General features: G+C 37.4%; 1 protein-coding gene across 4 annotated transcripts in view; it reads left to right on the forward strand.

Moving 5' to 3' along the window:
- DISP1 (dispatched RND transporter family member 1) overlaps positions 1 to 16,489 on the forward strand; it is a 163,791-nt gene that overhangs the window by 136,496 nt on the left and 10,806 nt on the right. For 3 of the 4 annotated variants that reach the window (XM_017526373.2, XM_017526372.2, XM_017526371.2), the window contains exons 3-7: positions 2 to 31; positions 7,587 to 7,710; positions 8,520 to 8,647; positions 8,998 to 9,095; positions 11,570 to 11,667. In XM_017526373.2, the coding sequence (XP_017381862.1) occupies positions 2 to 31; positions 7,587 to 7,710; positions 8,520 to 8,647; positions 8,998 to 9,095; positions 11,570 to 11,667 (478 nt within the window). Of the gene's footprint in view, position 1; positions 32 to 3,423; positions 3,678 to 7,586; positions 7,711 to 8,519; positions 8,648 to 8,997; positions 9,096 to 11,569; positions 11,668 to 16,489 lie in introns of those variants that run through there. The other variant, XM_037737714.1, reaches the window with a different exon arrangement.

Here is a 16,489-nt window from a genome sequence, read left to right on the forward strand (position 1 = left end):
GACCATCCAGACCTTTCAAGTTACCAAAAAGGTAAAATAATCTGGGTTATCTTATTAAATAGTAAACTTACCTGTATGCTTTTTCCCATCTAGTATTTTCTCCATATTTTGCTGTTCTTTCCACTTTCCTCATTCATATTTTTATGAAAGAAAAATAAATTTCCCATGAGTTGGCTGCTTGAGGAATTCCATATCTCCAAAAGTGGTTTTAATCTTAAGGTAGATTTCTAACCCTATTAAGTTCTATTTGTGTCTAGGGCTGGTGTAGTGTGTCATGCTTATAATACCAGCACTTTGAGAGGCTGAGGTGGGTGGGTCACCTGAGGTCAGGAGTTCGGGACCAGCCTGGCCAACATGGCAAAACCCCATCTCTACCAAAAATCCAAAATTAGCCAGGCATGGTGGCACATGCCTGTAGTTCTAGCTACTTGGGAGGTTGAAGCAGGAGAATCACTTGAACCTGAGAGGTGGCAGTTGCAGTGACCCAAGATTATGCTGCTATACTCCAGCCTGGAGTACAGTGAGACTCTGTCTCAAAAAAGTAATAATAATAAAATCAAATCTATTTGTGTGTAAACATTTATATTTGTCTAATTATTTGGCATTCCTTCCTGCAGTGGATTGGCTTCTCAGTGGCTTTTTAGTGAGGAAAGAGATACTGTTCTGACAACTCCCATGACTTGAATTCATGGCAGTTTATTTCAGAGAGGTTGTCTTTTTAAAAAAAAAAAAAATCCTGTTACCAATGGAAGTATTCTTTTATGTGGAAGTGTTTAAGGCTTATCTTTCAATAGAGAAAATTTTAAATAGCTAAGAGTTCCAGAAAAGAAGCATTTTCTCATCAGATGTTCTTACACATTGTAATTCCTGATATAATGTCATTACATTTAAGAATTCTAAGTGAGTTGGGCACAGTGGCTCATGTCTGTAATCCCAGCACTTTGGGAGGCCGAGGTGGGCAGATCACCTGAGGTCAGGAATTCAAGATCAGCCTGACAATCATGGTGAAACCCTGTCCCTACAAAAATACAAAAATTAGCCGGGCGTGATGGCAGGTGCCTGTAATCCCAGCTACTTGGGAGTCTGAGGTGGGAGAATCACTTGAACCTGGGAGGCGGAGGTTACAGTGAACCAAGATTGGGCCATTGCACTCCAGCCTGGGTGACAGAGCAAGACTCTGTTTGTTTTATTTTTTTTAAAAAAAAAGCGAAATTCTAAGTGATCTTTGAAATTCAGTTGCCAAAGAAGCTCAGATGCTGATAACACTGAAGCCTGCCTCAAGGGAGTTATCCTCTCTTGAAGTGAAATTACTACATAAATATTAATTAGTAAACTCTCCTATTAAAAAAATTATTTTAAAAATTGTGATAAAATATACAAATAGGCTAGGTACAGTGGCTCATGACTGTAATCCCAGCACTTTGGGAGGCTGAAGCAGGCAGATCACTTGAAGTCAGGAGTTTGAGACCAACCAGGGCAACCTGAGGACACCCGTTTCTACAAAAAAATACAAAAAGTTAGCCAGGCATGGTGGTTTGCGCCTGTAGTCCCAGCTACTCAGAAGGCTGTGGTGGGAGGATCTCTTAAGCCCAGGAAGCATAGTTTGTACATAGCTGAAATATACTACCGTACTCCAGCCTGGGTGCCAGAGCCAGACCCTGTCTCAAAATAAAGTTATATATATATATATATATATATATATATGGAGAGAGAGAGAGAGAGAGAGAGAGAGAGAGGGAGAGGGAGAGGGAGAGAGAGCACTCATATATATAATATGTATAACAGAGTTATATGTTATATATAACATAGGTTTATATGTTACATAACAGGTTTATATGAGATATAGTTATAACTTGTTGATATGCTTTAAATGTGATGTTTATATGTGTTTATACATTGTATATATAACATGTTTATATGTGTTGCATATATAACATATATGTTGCCTTTTAACCATTTTTAAGAGTACAGTTCATTGGCATTATGTACATTCACATTGTTGTATAACCATCACCACCATCCATTTCCAGACGTTTTTCTCTTGTAAAACTGAAATTCTATACCCATTAGACATTAACTCCCCATTTTCCCCTACCCCTAGGCCCTAGCAACTATCATTCTGCTTTCTGTCTTAATGGGTTTGACTGCTCTAAGTACCTTGTATCAGTAGAATCCTACAGTATTTGTCCTTTTGTGACTGGCTTATTTCATTTAGTATAATGTCTTCCAGTTTCATTCATGTTGTAGCATGTATTAGAATCTCCTTTTTTAAGGCTGAATAATATTCCATTGTATGTATATATTTTGTTTATCCAATTCCCTTTTCATTTTTGCAAAAATAAAAGAAAAAAATAAAGGGAAAGAGGTATGCAAGTGAATATGTCATATTAAGAAAATGAATTTCTACTTTTCTGTAAGTAATAGGGTTTTTGCAAATAACTAAAAATTTTACTTTGAAAAGATTCATTCTCTGTTATTAAATTGGTATTATTAAGCAAAGTTCTAATATATTTTAAGTATATATGCATATAAATACAACTTCTTCAGCAAAGCCTTTCCTGATTCCCCGTTTGCAACTTGGCTGGAACTTATTGCTTCCCTTGTTGAATTCACAAAACATTTCATTGGTACCCCTCTAAAAACCACGTATTTTTTTTTTTTACCTGTCTTGTAGATACTTGTGTGCCTGTCTTATTTTCTGTATTAGGCTGTAAATTCCCTGAGGGCAAGATCCAAGTCTGCCATTTGTGTATTCCCAGAATGTTTTGCATTCTTACTATTTAATGCTAACTGTTGGATGAATTTGTTACTTCACAAGAAAAAAAGAGTTGTATATTCTTTTTTTTTTTTTTTTAATTTTCAAACTTCAGTCACTCTTCCCATTAAGTTGATAGTTGGTGCCACTGGAAAAGTTATGACTTAATAACATTTTGAAATGCCTATCTTTAAGGGACAGAGGAATAAGAGTTATTAAGGGAAACCGAAAGGAATAAACCAAAGGGGAAAGGATTTTGGAAGAAAGAGGTAGCTAACAGTGTTAAATACTGCTCAGGTCAAGGAAGATAAAAGCCAAGAATAGTTAGTTGACTTGGGCAATTCAGAAGAGTCATGAGAGCAAAAGCCAGACTGTAAGGGGTTGAAGATCCAGTGGTTGTTGAGGAAAAGGAAGCCTCTGGTATGGGGCACTGACTTACACCATCTGAAACACGGTTTTCTGCTCAGAGGGAAAAGAAAAAAGAAGACAGCAAAGAACAAGGGAAACAAATATTTGTAAGCTAAGAGGAAAATTTATTATATGGGGGTATATTATTGTAATATAAATAACCCACTTAAAATTGGCCCCCATTTTAATGTCACTTGAGCATAAGTTGGCTCTATAAGATACTTTATTTGTTTTAACAGTTATTTCTGATCTGTTTCCAGAATAAATCCAATAATAAGGTGACTGAAAATCTCTGACTGTATTTGAGGGACTTCCATTGAGTACCAGTGAAAACTCCAGCATGGCAGTAACACCTGGACCAGGGTACCAGGCAGCATGCCTGCTAACTCAGATCCACAGTTCACCCACAAATGCATTTCATTGTCTCTGTTACTTCTGTTTCTTCTTCTGTAAGAGGAGAATGAGCCCTTCAGATCTGTCTCCTATTTGAGACTTAACCTATTGAGAAAATGATGTGAACTTTCATACAGCGATGCCCTGCAAAGAGCAGGCCGTAACCTCAGCAGCTAGTACGGCAGGAGGGCCTCCAGGAAAACTGTCACCTCGTCTTTCACTGGAAAATGAATACCTGCTGTAAGCCAGGTGTTACAGAAATGGGCTGCATTTACCATTACATTGTAGTGTCTAAAGATTTTCAATATTAGAGCAGGTGGACAAAAGACAAGGATTTGATATGCAGAAGAATACAGGATAGTTAAAAGAATGATTCCTTTGAAAATTCTTCTGCACATGTGGTTCACTTTTCAAAGAGAATAATATACAGGATATATATATATATATATATATAGCATCATCAAATATATATATATGTTTGTGAGATTTATAGGCCATTTTTAATTTCCTTTACTTCTCCAATTTTCCTACTTTATTAGATTTTTATCTTGATATTACAACCATTGTCTGGATTTCACATTGCACATGCAAGTCTGTTTCCCATGTGGTACCCTCAGCTATACTATATATATACTTCAGATAGATAGCAGGAGGAGTGGAATTAGCCTCAGCAATTTTGTGGTGTTTGGGAGAAACGCTTGTCTGAGTAACACTTACTCGGAATGATCGGGCTTTCCCCCATGGCGTTTGATATACTCAGATGGTGATCCCATTTCTTAAGTGTGAACAGTTATCTCTAGGAAGGGTTAGCGTGTGAAACATCTGCTGTGTAAGGAAGTAGAATTGTAATATAGTAAGGTTAAACGTGTTTGGAAAAAATGTGCTGAAATCACTAATGCCATAAAGTTTCCATATGTAGTCAGTATACGTATATGATGTGTAGCAGTACCGTAAAATCAAAACCAAATGTTTTCAAAGGAAAGAAAAGCAATTATTGAATGGGGTTTTGAAGGTCGCTATACATGTGTGTGCAGATTTTTCAAGAACACAAAATAAAAAGTCATTATATGGGTAAATTAAACCACAGTATGAATACTAAGTAATTTGGGGCCTACTGCCCTCTCTTGATAACATGTTAGTAAGTAAAAATGCATAACTTCTGATTCACTTGAGAGAAAATGGATCCGTTTAAAATAAAATGTAATGAATAACCACGTAAGCCCGGGGCCATTTTCATTTCACAGGGCTGATATTTTAATGGTCTAAAGTGTAAAGGACTCTTTTTAAGTCTGAAGCAATGAATGTAGTCTCAAATGTGCTGTTGAAACAGAGGACTTTATTGCTTCAAAACTAGTTACTTTCATCTTAGTTTGCATTTGGTGGAAGAGGAAATAAAGTGAGGAGAATATTATTTCACAGGGTGTGTTCTAGACGTGTGAAAGCTTCTAGCCACTTGGTGTTTACATCTGAACAATCACAATCAACTTATTGTCATTTATGTGTCTTTATTATATTCAGAATTATTCTAAAAGGTTATTCTGCCTTATCTAGCATCATTTTTCCTGAATGAGTTTTTAAATCCAAATGTAGTGAATAATGTTCAAACTTGGAAGCTGTATGATTTTGCATAGAGAAATTAACTACTAGTAGGGCTGGGAATTTTTAATTGTAAGTGTTAGGAAGCAGACATTTATGGCAAGTGTAGTTATTCCTAATGTTTCTAGTTACTCTTGTGTCTAAAGAAAGAAATGACAGCACAGAGATTTAAAGGCCTGACTCCAGAACTAGACTATCTAGGTTCCTAGTTTTGTGACATCGAATAAGTTCTATAACTTGTCTGTGCCTCAGTTTCATCTCAAAGGGTGGTTGTGAGAATTGAACAAGGTGATAATTTATGTAAAGCACAAGATAAACTGGTACTCTGAATAAGGGCATCCTTATTTGTATGTGTGTATGTATTTATTTCTTTTTATAATCTTTTTCTTTCTTTCTTTTCTTTCTTTCCTTCTTTCTTTGTCTCTCTCTCTTTCTTCCTTCCTTCCTTCCTTCTTTTCTTTTCTTTTCTTTCCTTTTCTTTTTTTTCTTTTCTTGACAGAATGTTGCTCACCCAGGAATGCAGTGATGTGATCTCTGCTCACTACAACCTCCACCTCCTGGGTTCAGGTAATTCTTCTGCCTCAGCCTCCCAAGTAGCTGAGACTACAGGCATGTGCCACCACGCCCAGCTAATTTTTGTATTTTTGTAGAGACTGAGTTTCACCATGTTGGCCAGGCTGGTATTGAACTCCTGACCTCAGGTGATCCGGCTACCTCAGCCTCCCAAAGTGTTGGGATTATGGGTGTGAGCCACCCAGTCTGGACTTATAAGATTACTTTAAAAGAGCAGCAGTGAAAAATGCCTGTCCACATGCTCCCTTAAAGCATAATTATGCTGTATTTTAATATCCTTATTAGAATTATAATTTGAAGCAAATATCCCCCCAAAGCCAGATCTATACAGTTAAGACAGCAGATTATAAAAATTGGCAACCTATTCTTAGAGACATATAGTAGCTTTTATTCAGACTGATATTTAGAGCCACCAGAATTATTTGTAACTACTAGCATGATTTTGAAGAAATAACTCAGAAATATATGAGTAAGAATCCTATTTCAGATGAGCCAGAAATGGCCATTGCAGCAACCAAATGAGGTAACATTGTTGAGAATTTGAGAGTAGTGGTCCACAAGTTAAGTATTTTGTCTTGCTTTTCTTCTTTTAATAAAGATTCAAGAAACCATAAGTTTGCAGGATGCATTTTGAATTTCAGAGAAAGTTTAGTTTAGTCAGCTTCTGTTGGGCACTCAGTTCATGTTAAGACGTGGAAGTGTCGGCCAAGTGCAGTGGCTCACGCCTGGAATCCCAGCACTTTAGGCGGCCGAGGTGAGCGGATCACAAGGTCAGGAGTTCGAGACCAGCCTGGTCAACATGGTGAAATCCCCTCCCTACTAAAAATACAAAAATTAGCCGGGTGTGGTGGTGGGTGCCTATAATCCCAGCTACTCGGGAAGCTGAGGCAGGGGAATCACTTGAACCTGGGAGGCCAAGGTTGCAGAGAGCCAAGATCGTGCCGTTGCATTCCAGCCTGGGCAATAGAGCAAGACTCTGTCTCAAAAAAAAAAAAAAAATACTTGGAAGTGTTCAAAATAATAACATGTGATCCAGGACCTTATGGAAGGGATACAGGAACAGGTCTTTCAATGTGAGGTAACAAATGAGGGTGTGGGAAGTGCATCTGGAAGAAAGGGCCCAATGGTAGGATTTGGTAACAGAGACAGTTCTCCACATGTGGAAGGAAATAAAGCCAGATTGTAGTAGCTGGAGAGTACAAGCACCGGGTGTTTGTTTATTTGGTCAATAGATAGCTATTGATCACCTTCTAAAAGGTTCTAAAAGATAGTACACTAAATGAATCAGACAAGAATTTATGCCCTCATGGAGCTCACATATCTAGTGGATAGATTCACTGCAGTCTTAGCTGGAAGGAAAGTTACAGGTTTATGGGAAGTGTTTGGTTTGGTTATTTTAAGGTTTGCACTACATGAACCTGTTTATAGACTGAGTTCTTTAGGAACTGTGAGAGTGAAGTTGTGGAGAAAGGGAGTAACTAGAGAAACAAAAGTTCTGGAAGAGACTGCAAAGAGAATGGATCTTCTGTTAAAATTTTCTCTCCACTAATGAAGTGTATATTTTATATCTACTTCACAGGCATAGATGTAGATGTCAAATGTTACTTGTCATATATGAACGTTCTTCTGACTCTCAGTAGCCTGGGGCATACAGTGCTGCATACTTTATCACAGAAATGAGGAGACAATGATCTTGTAACTTTCTACTACAATTACATACAAATACTTATAATCCCATTAGATATTTTATGGATAAATACCTGTATTTGGTCTAAAATACGAAGATTTAACTAATTGCTCTCTTAGGTAGCTAAAATGTTTCTGCAAAGGGCCTTCCTTGTGACTTCTCTGTGTTCTGTAGTTACGCAGCCCTGATAGCCGACTGGCCGGTGGGGGTCCTGGGCATGTGCACGATGTTTATCGTGGTCTGTGCCTTGGTTGGAATATTAGTCCCAGAGCTTCCTGACTTCTCTGATCCATTGCTGGTAAGTAGCATTTATGTTTTCTTTAGCCTAAAATCATCTCCAAAAATTATGTATTTTAATACATGTTGCATTATGTTATTTAGTAACCCATTTCTTTAAAAACCTCAAGCTTTTTCGTAAGCAGACAACAATTCTCTTTCTGAAAAGTAAAGACATGACTTTATCTGTATTATCAGATTCTTCAAAGGTCAAGGAACTTGCTTAACCTCAAAAATCTGGAAGGTTTCCTTCTTGGTCCCCATGTTTAAGCTAAAAAGCAATAAGTTGGAGAATTTGCCTTCTATAAAAATATTCTCATAATGTCTTTAACACTATCTCCGTTTTCTGCCAGAGAAGTTAAAGGAATTTCAGTATTACTAACAGATAGCAAAGTCTGTTTTTAAGTAAATGTTTCTCTGGATTGGAATAATGAAAAAAAATATGATTCAGGATAATGATACACTCTTTGTAAAAATACTAACAATGCATAACGTGATTTAATTTGATCATAATTTTCATAAGATAAAAATAAGTATTTACTAAATGCTTAGGCATAAGTTAGAAAGATAAACTTCTGATACTTTTTTTCCTCTTTCCTTAGACATGTAACATACCTAAGAATCAAACTGTTTTGCCACAGCAAATAGGTGATCATTATCATCTCAAGGCATCTTGTTTTAATGCAATCACCTCTGGAGGAATTATGAGGAACAGCTGTATTTTCTGTTGAAAGCTATTCATCACTTTGACATTGCTTTCCCAAGCTTTTATTGTAACTATACTTAGTCTGAAATGAAATACACTGATGAGAGCTTGTAATTTTGCCTTAGGGTTTTGAACCAAGAGGAACAGCAATAGGCCAGAGATTGGTCACATGGAATAATATGGTGAATAATACAGGATACAAAGCAACATTAGCAAATTATCCCTTTAAATATGCCGATGAACAAGCCAAAAGGTAATGGATCATTTATTTTTATATAACTTTTAGACAAAACATTGCTGAATGAATTCCTCTTCAAATACTGCCTGAACAAAAAGTTTAAATGTAAAATGTATGGCTCAGAAATCTTTGCCACTGAGTTTAACTTTTCATTGTGTTTTAAGGTTTTGTGTAGTAGGATGAAAAGGTAAGATTTTCTTTTTTTTTTTAGAAGTGAGAAAATTAATGTTGGTTGCTTTAATCCTTTCAACTTAATATCAAGGAATAAGTAGGTCATAGCTTTGAGGAAGTTCTGTTTTCAGTATGCTTATCAGCCTTGAAATGGCTCGAATTTTATCGAAGATCAAATTGTTGTTCCATTTCAGCCATCGGGATGATAGATGGTCAGATGATCATTATGAAAGAGAGAAAAGAGAAGTTGACTGGAACTTCCACAAAGACAGCTTTTTCTGCGACGTTCCAAGTGAGTGGCATCGTAGATGAACAAACCCCTCAGTGGTTTCCTGGCATTTGCAATTGAACATGATCATAGTCTAGACTGATAGTCATGTGTGGCTAGTCACACTGCTTCACTGTTGCTGTTGAACATAAAGAAATTTTAGCTAGTTAACTTTTACTTCCCTAGTTTTGTCAATTACTAGTCTGAGTTTATTTATTATATTATTAAAATTAATGAAAAAAGTAATGATGGAGTTTTCTCATTTTAAGGAAGATATAAATATAATGAAATTCTCGACCTTGCTCAGCATTTCGAGTCTTTTTAAAAATTCCTTGTACTATTTATTTCTAGATCAAATACAGGTACATATTTTTGGACTAAACCTTGGAATAATCTGTTGAATTATTTAAAAATTATTTAAAGTTCTGATTCATTCAAAAATGAATCAGAAAATGATTTTAAGTTCTGATTCATTCAAAAAGCATATACTATATTAAGAGCCTTCTGTATGCTGCTTTATCACTAGGCAATAGAGATAGAGAGGTAAAAAACAAAAAAGTCCAGAGGTTCAAAGTTTGAATGCCTCAGGGGCCTGGCGTATAATGCAAGTGAATAAAGCTAGCTAGGTGTGACAAGAGAAGTGACGGTGATTGTGGAGCACTAAGGAACGTCTGCCACATATAAAGAAGTTGGTTGCTACCTAGCTGCAGCAAAAGGGGGTCTTCAAGAAATGAGGGCCCAAATGTTGCAAGAACTTGCCAGAGGTCAGAAATCCATATTATACTGTGGAATCATCAGATCTCTAAATATTGGCAACAAATTCACTACCCAAAATTTGCTGTAACATCAAGTCAGCGTGATTACTCTGCAGCTGCCAGGGAAGAAGGAAGGCACAGCCTAGAAGAAATGAATAGAAGTATGTAAGCCGTTGATTAGCTATAGTGATTAGGATTGAGGAATTGTGGATATCATGATTTTTAATTAAGTGACTATTAACATGAAAGTTGCTGTTGTTGTTGAAAATCCTTCTTAAATGTGTGTTTTCCTGTTTTATTAAAACACCTAATCGAACACTAGATGACCTGATTGGATCATTGATGTTTCTGTAGTTTACCAAGTCTCAGGCTCTTCATTTTGATCACTTACTCTGTATAAGAATAGATAGTAGAATATTAGGCAGAATCTTATGCTGATCCCCGAAAGCGATACATGTTTCGTTTTTTGTCTCTTCTCTTAAAAAAAAAATTAGGAAGTTATACTCTGGTTACTTGCATGTTCTGGCTGGTTTATTTCTCTCAATCAAAGTGATACTATATATTATTGCTTAACCAACATCTGTTAGTTATGATCTTAACCAGGAAAAACATTACCAAATTCATGAAGTATAGTCTTGTTTACATTTCAATAGTCAACACTAAATATTGTCTCATAAGTATATTCTGCCATGACTAAAGCCATTACCAGCTCCATGTAAATGAAATGTTTCTGTTTCCACCAGGCGGATTTTGCTCTCCAGAATCAGTCAACATAAGATAATAGCCAAAACTTCATGATCATAAATAAAACCTTTTGTAATAAAGCTTTATTCATAAATTTACCAGCTGATTTGTTAGCACAATTAGGCAGTTTAATGAACATAAAATTAATCTTTGTTTTATGTGGTTCATATTTTTTAATATGTGATTCATATTTTGTTCTGAGGGTGCAGAAACAATATTGTTGGGCACCTCTTATTATCTCATTTAATTCTCACAAGTATTTGAGATAGATATTGCTGTCTCCATTTTACAAATGAGGAACCACGGCTCAAAGAAGTTGTTAGCTGCCTAAGGTCACATAGCTAGTAAATGACAGGACCTGGTTATACTCTAAACTGACATTAAAAACTATGCATGCTCTTTCTGGTATAACATAAAACCTCCCTTATTCAGAAACATATTTTGTGTTAATCTGATTTTCAAAATATTTTTTCTAGACTCTAGTATACCAGAGAGACTATGTACTCAACCAGAATATGGCCAGCATTCTGTACTTAGTTGACTGTTTTTAGTGCTTCTAAATTCGTCACCCACCATCTCTCCTCTCAAGTTAACTGCCAGGGAGAACATCCCTATAATCCATTCTTGGTATTCCTAGTGCATCTTTTTTTATTATGGTGATGTGTTGTGAAATTAAGAGGGGTATATTCAATTAGTTTCCTGTTGTAAATTCTTATGGATTTACCTTCCTAATTATAGTCTGACCAAAAATAGATTTGCCATGTAATTCATACAACTTTAACTTGTAGTGAGTAGACAAAGGCTTTGCACTAAGACAATATTATGGCATTGCTTATTTCTTTCTTTCTTTAACATTTTCTCCTGGAATTTGTCAAAGGAAAGAATTTCCTGCTGCTAATGAACCGTCCATGTGGTTTCCCAGTTTGAATTATTTCTGAATCCTAAGTCATATGAAATAAATACATAAACCGTCTTCTTCCCTTTTTTTCATATCACCAGGTGACCGATATTCCAGAGTGGTATTTACTTCATCTGGAGGGGAGACACTATGGAATTTACCTGCAATTAAATCAATGTGCAATGTAGATAATTCCAGGGTATGTACAATAAAACTAAAATCTCCTTAGCACAAATAAGGTTGTATTATTGAAACTCCTTTGTCTGATCAGATGAAGTACTTAAGAGGCTTACCTACTGAGGAGGAAACGCCAGCAGGCCAGCTTTGCATTCTCTCAGATCCCAGGATCAAAGTGTCCACGTTTCCTTCCCCAACTTTAAAACATACCATCTTCCTTTTTCTTCCCAATTCATGGTCTCTGGCTGTTGATAGTGTTTTCTGTTATTTCACGGAATATTTCTTTTCAGTATAGTATTTAGGACGGTTTTTATTCTTTTGTTGTATTGTTGATTTCCTAACCCAGTTTCATTGTTCCCTATTTCCCACCCTGAGGCAGTTGTCAGCATCTTAATTATGCAGTTAAATGCCTGCCTCTCTGGCAATTCAGTGGGTCAGTTGGGCCGGTGACCTCAAAGGGAAATTTAGGGAGCAGGCTGGGAAATGGGACATCAAAGAGCATAAATTCAGTATCTGTGTAACTGGCGAGAGTAATCCAGTCCAGATTGCCCGAATGCCAAACACCTTGCTGCTTTGGGAGACACCGGGATGCAAGCAGACAGGCGCCCTGTCTCGCAGTCTTCTCTAGAGCCAAAAACATGTCAGCACCAGAAGATGTAGTGAGCTTCTGGGTTTGGAAGAGCTGTCAATTTTATATGCTCAGGGTTGATTTCTCTAAATAGCAACTGCTATCTGATGTCACCAATGAACTTGTCCGAGCATAGCAACCGGCATAAAAGGAACTCTGTGTTCTCAGCATAACACTAAAATGTAAAATAACTGGTTAGTTAAAAATCGAATCTTGGGCCCTGTTGAGAGCTAGCCTGACAACCTGATGCAGTCACCTGTTCTATCAACAGGGAAATTTCTTAATGAAATAAGTGGTAGAAAGGAAAGAAGAGATTGCCCAAACCAACAGTCTCATTGTACTAACATGAGTACCTTCTAAGAACTAAGTATCTTAACCAAGTAACCTAGTTAGATGGTCCCAGATCGCCTAGATGTACCCCATCCTTCATTCTAAGAGGCTGTTTGCACATTTTGAAAATGACTTTCCAGTCGATTAAGGTATCGGGATTTTCTGTCAGTCCGTCTTCCTTTTTTTTTTTCTCAGAAATGATAAATTGTTTTTATTGCATTTTAGGTTTTGGGGTACATGTGAAGAACATGCAAGATTGTTGCATAGGTACACATGTGGCAATGTGATTTGCTGCCTTCCTCCCCATCACCTATATCTGGCATTTTCCCCCATGCTATCTCTCCTCAACTCCCCACACCCCTCTGTCCCTCTCCTATTTCCCCCCAACAGACCCCAGTGTGTGATGCTTCCCTCCCTGTGTCCATGTGTTCTCATTGTTCAACACCCACCTATGAGTGAGAACATGCGGTGTTTGATTTTCTGCTCTTGTGTCAGTTTGCTGAGAATGATGGTTTCCAGGTTCATCCGTGTCCCTACAAAGGACACGAACTCATCGTTTTTGGCCATCTTCCTTTCACATAGACCAAAGCCACAGGCAATCTATCAACAGACCAAAGTTTCTTAATTGGTGATCAATTTTTTTTGTCCTATTTTCTCTTCTACAGCTATCAGTTCCTTATTTGAAGGCTGTGCACCTATTTCTCCTTGTCATGCATTAGTATACTTCTTATACAGAAAGTTAACTCTAAAGTTGTAAATGTGTAGCGATATTTACCATGTGCAAGACTTTATGCTAAGTACTTGTACATCACTCACAATGGATCTGTGACCCTAGAATTTATAATGCATTTTCACAGATGATAAATTAAGCTTAGAGAAGCTAAGCCAGCCTGGTTACAGACCTTGGATGAGTGCAGTTCCTTAACTTCTGTTTCTTCTTGTCTTCATTCTTTTACCTTTGGTTGATCTTCAGACCTTCCCTTTCCTGAAGACTCTGAGTGATTGAATTCACTCAGTTAATTAATAGCTGATATTTAGTGAGTATTTACCGTGTGCCAGGAAGTGTTCTTTTTTTTTTTTAATTGCATTTTAGGTTTGGGGGTACATGTGAAGAACATGCAAGATTGTTGCATAGGTATACATGTGGCAGTGTGATTTGCTGCCTTCCTTCCCCTCACCTATATCTGGCATTTCTCCCCATGCCATCCCCCCGCAACTCGCCACCCCCTGCTGTCCCTCCTCTGTTTCCCCCCAACAGACCCCAGTGTGTGATCCTCCCCTCCCTGTGTCCATGTGTTCTCCTTGTTCAACACCTGCCTATGAGTAAGAACATGTGGTGTTTGATTTTCTGCTCCTGTGTCAGTTTGCTGAGAATGATTTCTTCCAGGTTCATCCATGTCCCTACAAAGGACACAAACTCATTGTTTTTCATGGTTGCGTAATATTCCATGGTGTATATGTGCCACATTTTCCCTGTCCAGTCTATCATCGATGGGCATTTGGGTTGTTTCCAGATCTTTGCTATTGTAAGCTGTGCCGCAATGAACATTCGTGTGCATGTGTCCTTATAGTAGAGCGATTTATAATCCTTTGGATATAGGAAGTGTTCTAAATACTTTAATAGGTTATTTAATTTAATCCTCATGACAGTGTTAATGAATTAAACACTAAATAGCCAATTTTCTAGTTGAGGAGAGGTCACATTTGTGGTCGGGGCACATCCAGGATTGGAACCCAGCCAAGTTGAACTCCGGAGTCTGCCTTCACCAACCTGCTTTACGCTTCCAGTGAGGAAGATACCTCCTCCATTTTTTTTTTCCTGTATATGCCATTTCCCACACAAATGAAGCTTAAAAAGTCATTGTGGTTGGAATAGTACCCTTTTTTTCTTAAAGAGCTAGCAGTTTATTCCATGAGTACATGTTAGACTCTGAGATTCAAAAGCCAGTAAGCAATGCTATGCCATGATAGCTTTCATAAATAAAAGTAGTATATCCTTTCATCTCTCTCTCTCTGTATGTATGTATGTATATTTGTAAACTACCTCAACATGATGATTTAGATAGATAGATAGATGATAAAAATCATCATGTTGAGGTAGTTTACAAAAAAGCATATGCAAAGGATAAGATACATAAGTTGAATGAATCACATGAAGGGAAAACAATTGGAGGAAAATAATAAAGTTAAGGATGAGATTTAGTATGTAATGATACACACCCACAATCTCGTACATTTGCTAACGGGAGCCACAAACTTATCTCTAACCTCCCAGCCGCCGGAGCAAAAAGGATTTCACAATCAGTAACAAAAGTCATAGAAAGAAGGTAACAAATTTGTTTTTTAGAAACCCAGCTTTTCCTCCTGCTGAGGCGGGAGGAGACAGTTCCCCCACAGTCTTCATAAAAGAAGTGTGGATCTGGGTATGGTGGTTCACTCCTATAATCCCAGCACTTTGGGAGGCCGAGGCGGCAGATCACTCAAGGTCAGGAGTTCAAGACCAGGCTGGCCAACATGGTGAAACCCCATCTCTACTAAAGATACAAAAATTAGCCAGACATGATGGCATGTGCCTGTAATCCCAGCTACTCAAGAGGCTGAGGCAGGAGAATCTCTTGAACCCGGGAAGCAGAGTTTGCAGTGAGCTGAGATCATGGACCATTGCACTCCAGCCTGGGTGTTGCAGTGAGACTCTACCTCAAAAAAAGAAAAAGTGTGATGTTGTGTACAAAATTCTTAACAGCATGCTTAGAAGAGATGCAATATTAACGTTCAGCTGATTTGCAAAACAGGTAGGCTGGTAGCAAGAAAACATTATAGCAACATCATTTCTATAAGAGATCAAAGCAATGAAGTCTAAGTACATGGCTTTCTAGTGGTTTAGCTTGCTGCATGTGCACAGTTTAGACTATCTAAAGGAATAGATGTGCTCTGCTTGTCTAAGTCTGTCTTTCTACCAAGCTGATGATAAGGATCGGGCAGCTGTGAGTTTAAGTTTGTAATCCCTGGCAAGATCAGTACAACCACATGTTTTTAGCAGGTATTTTCTGAGTCATCAACTAAGAGCATTATCTCTATACTTTGGCAGTTAATTAGGAAGAGAATAGTACTGTGGTCCTCTTGTCAGAATTTGAGAAACAGACTCGAGACACATGTCAAAATGAATGGTTGGTATGGCCAGTTATAGATCCATACCAACAAATGAATAAATAGGTGATCAAAGCCCCAAAAGTCTACCTCAAAGAGTATGGTTATTATTTTAACCTGTTAAATACTATTTTTACCAATTATAAACACCTTTGTATTCTAGTCTCAAACTCTGCTATGAACCTGGAATAATAAATCTTTCTTATAGAAATAATATGTTCATCTGATAAGTAATAACTGTTGGTTAACATTTCAGCTTTCAGATTATTGCTGTACCTTTTTTTGAGTCTCCCAGTTCAAGACACTGTTAGGGTTTTTAGTTGCTACAGTAGTTCGAGCAGACTTGTCCTAAGACTACTTGGCAGTTGTTCCTCTCCCCCAACCCCCAAATCCTGCTTGTTGTACTGAAGTACTTGATTATTAACAACTATGAAGTTAAATGGGGCATAACCAAGTGATAGAGAGCAGACGACCTTAATTGTTGGTGGGCTGACTCAAGAAAATATCTGGTAATTAGTATAATATCTCAGTGAGACCAGATGTTTCAATTGTCGCCTGCCTGTGTTTACGGCACATTTAGTTCAGACTCCAGATTTTGTTTAAATTACATGCCATTTATACTCACAATTCAGACAGCATTGGTTTCCAAAAGTGATAGCTTCTGTTTCTGATCCTGTTGTCTGCCTCCTAACAGAAATTCATGTTTTCTTACACACTTTCCAAAGGAGCTTCAGTTGAT

This window comes from Cebus imitator, unplaced genomic scaffold, assembly GCF_001604975.1.
Source record: "Cebus imitator isolate Cc_AM_T3 unplaced genomic scaffold, Cebus_imitator-1.0 Scaffold42, whole genome shotgun sequence".
Lineage (NCBI taxonomy): Eukaryota > Metazoa > Chordata > Mammalia > Primates > Cebidae > Cebus > Cebus imitator.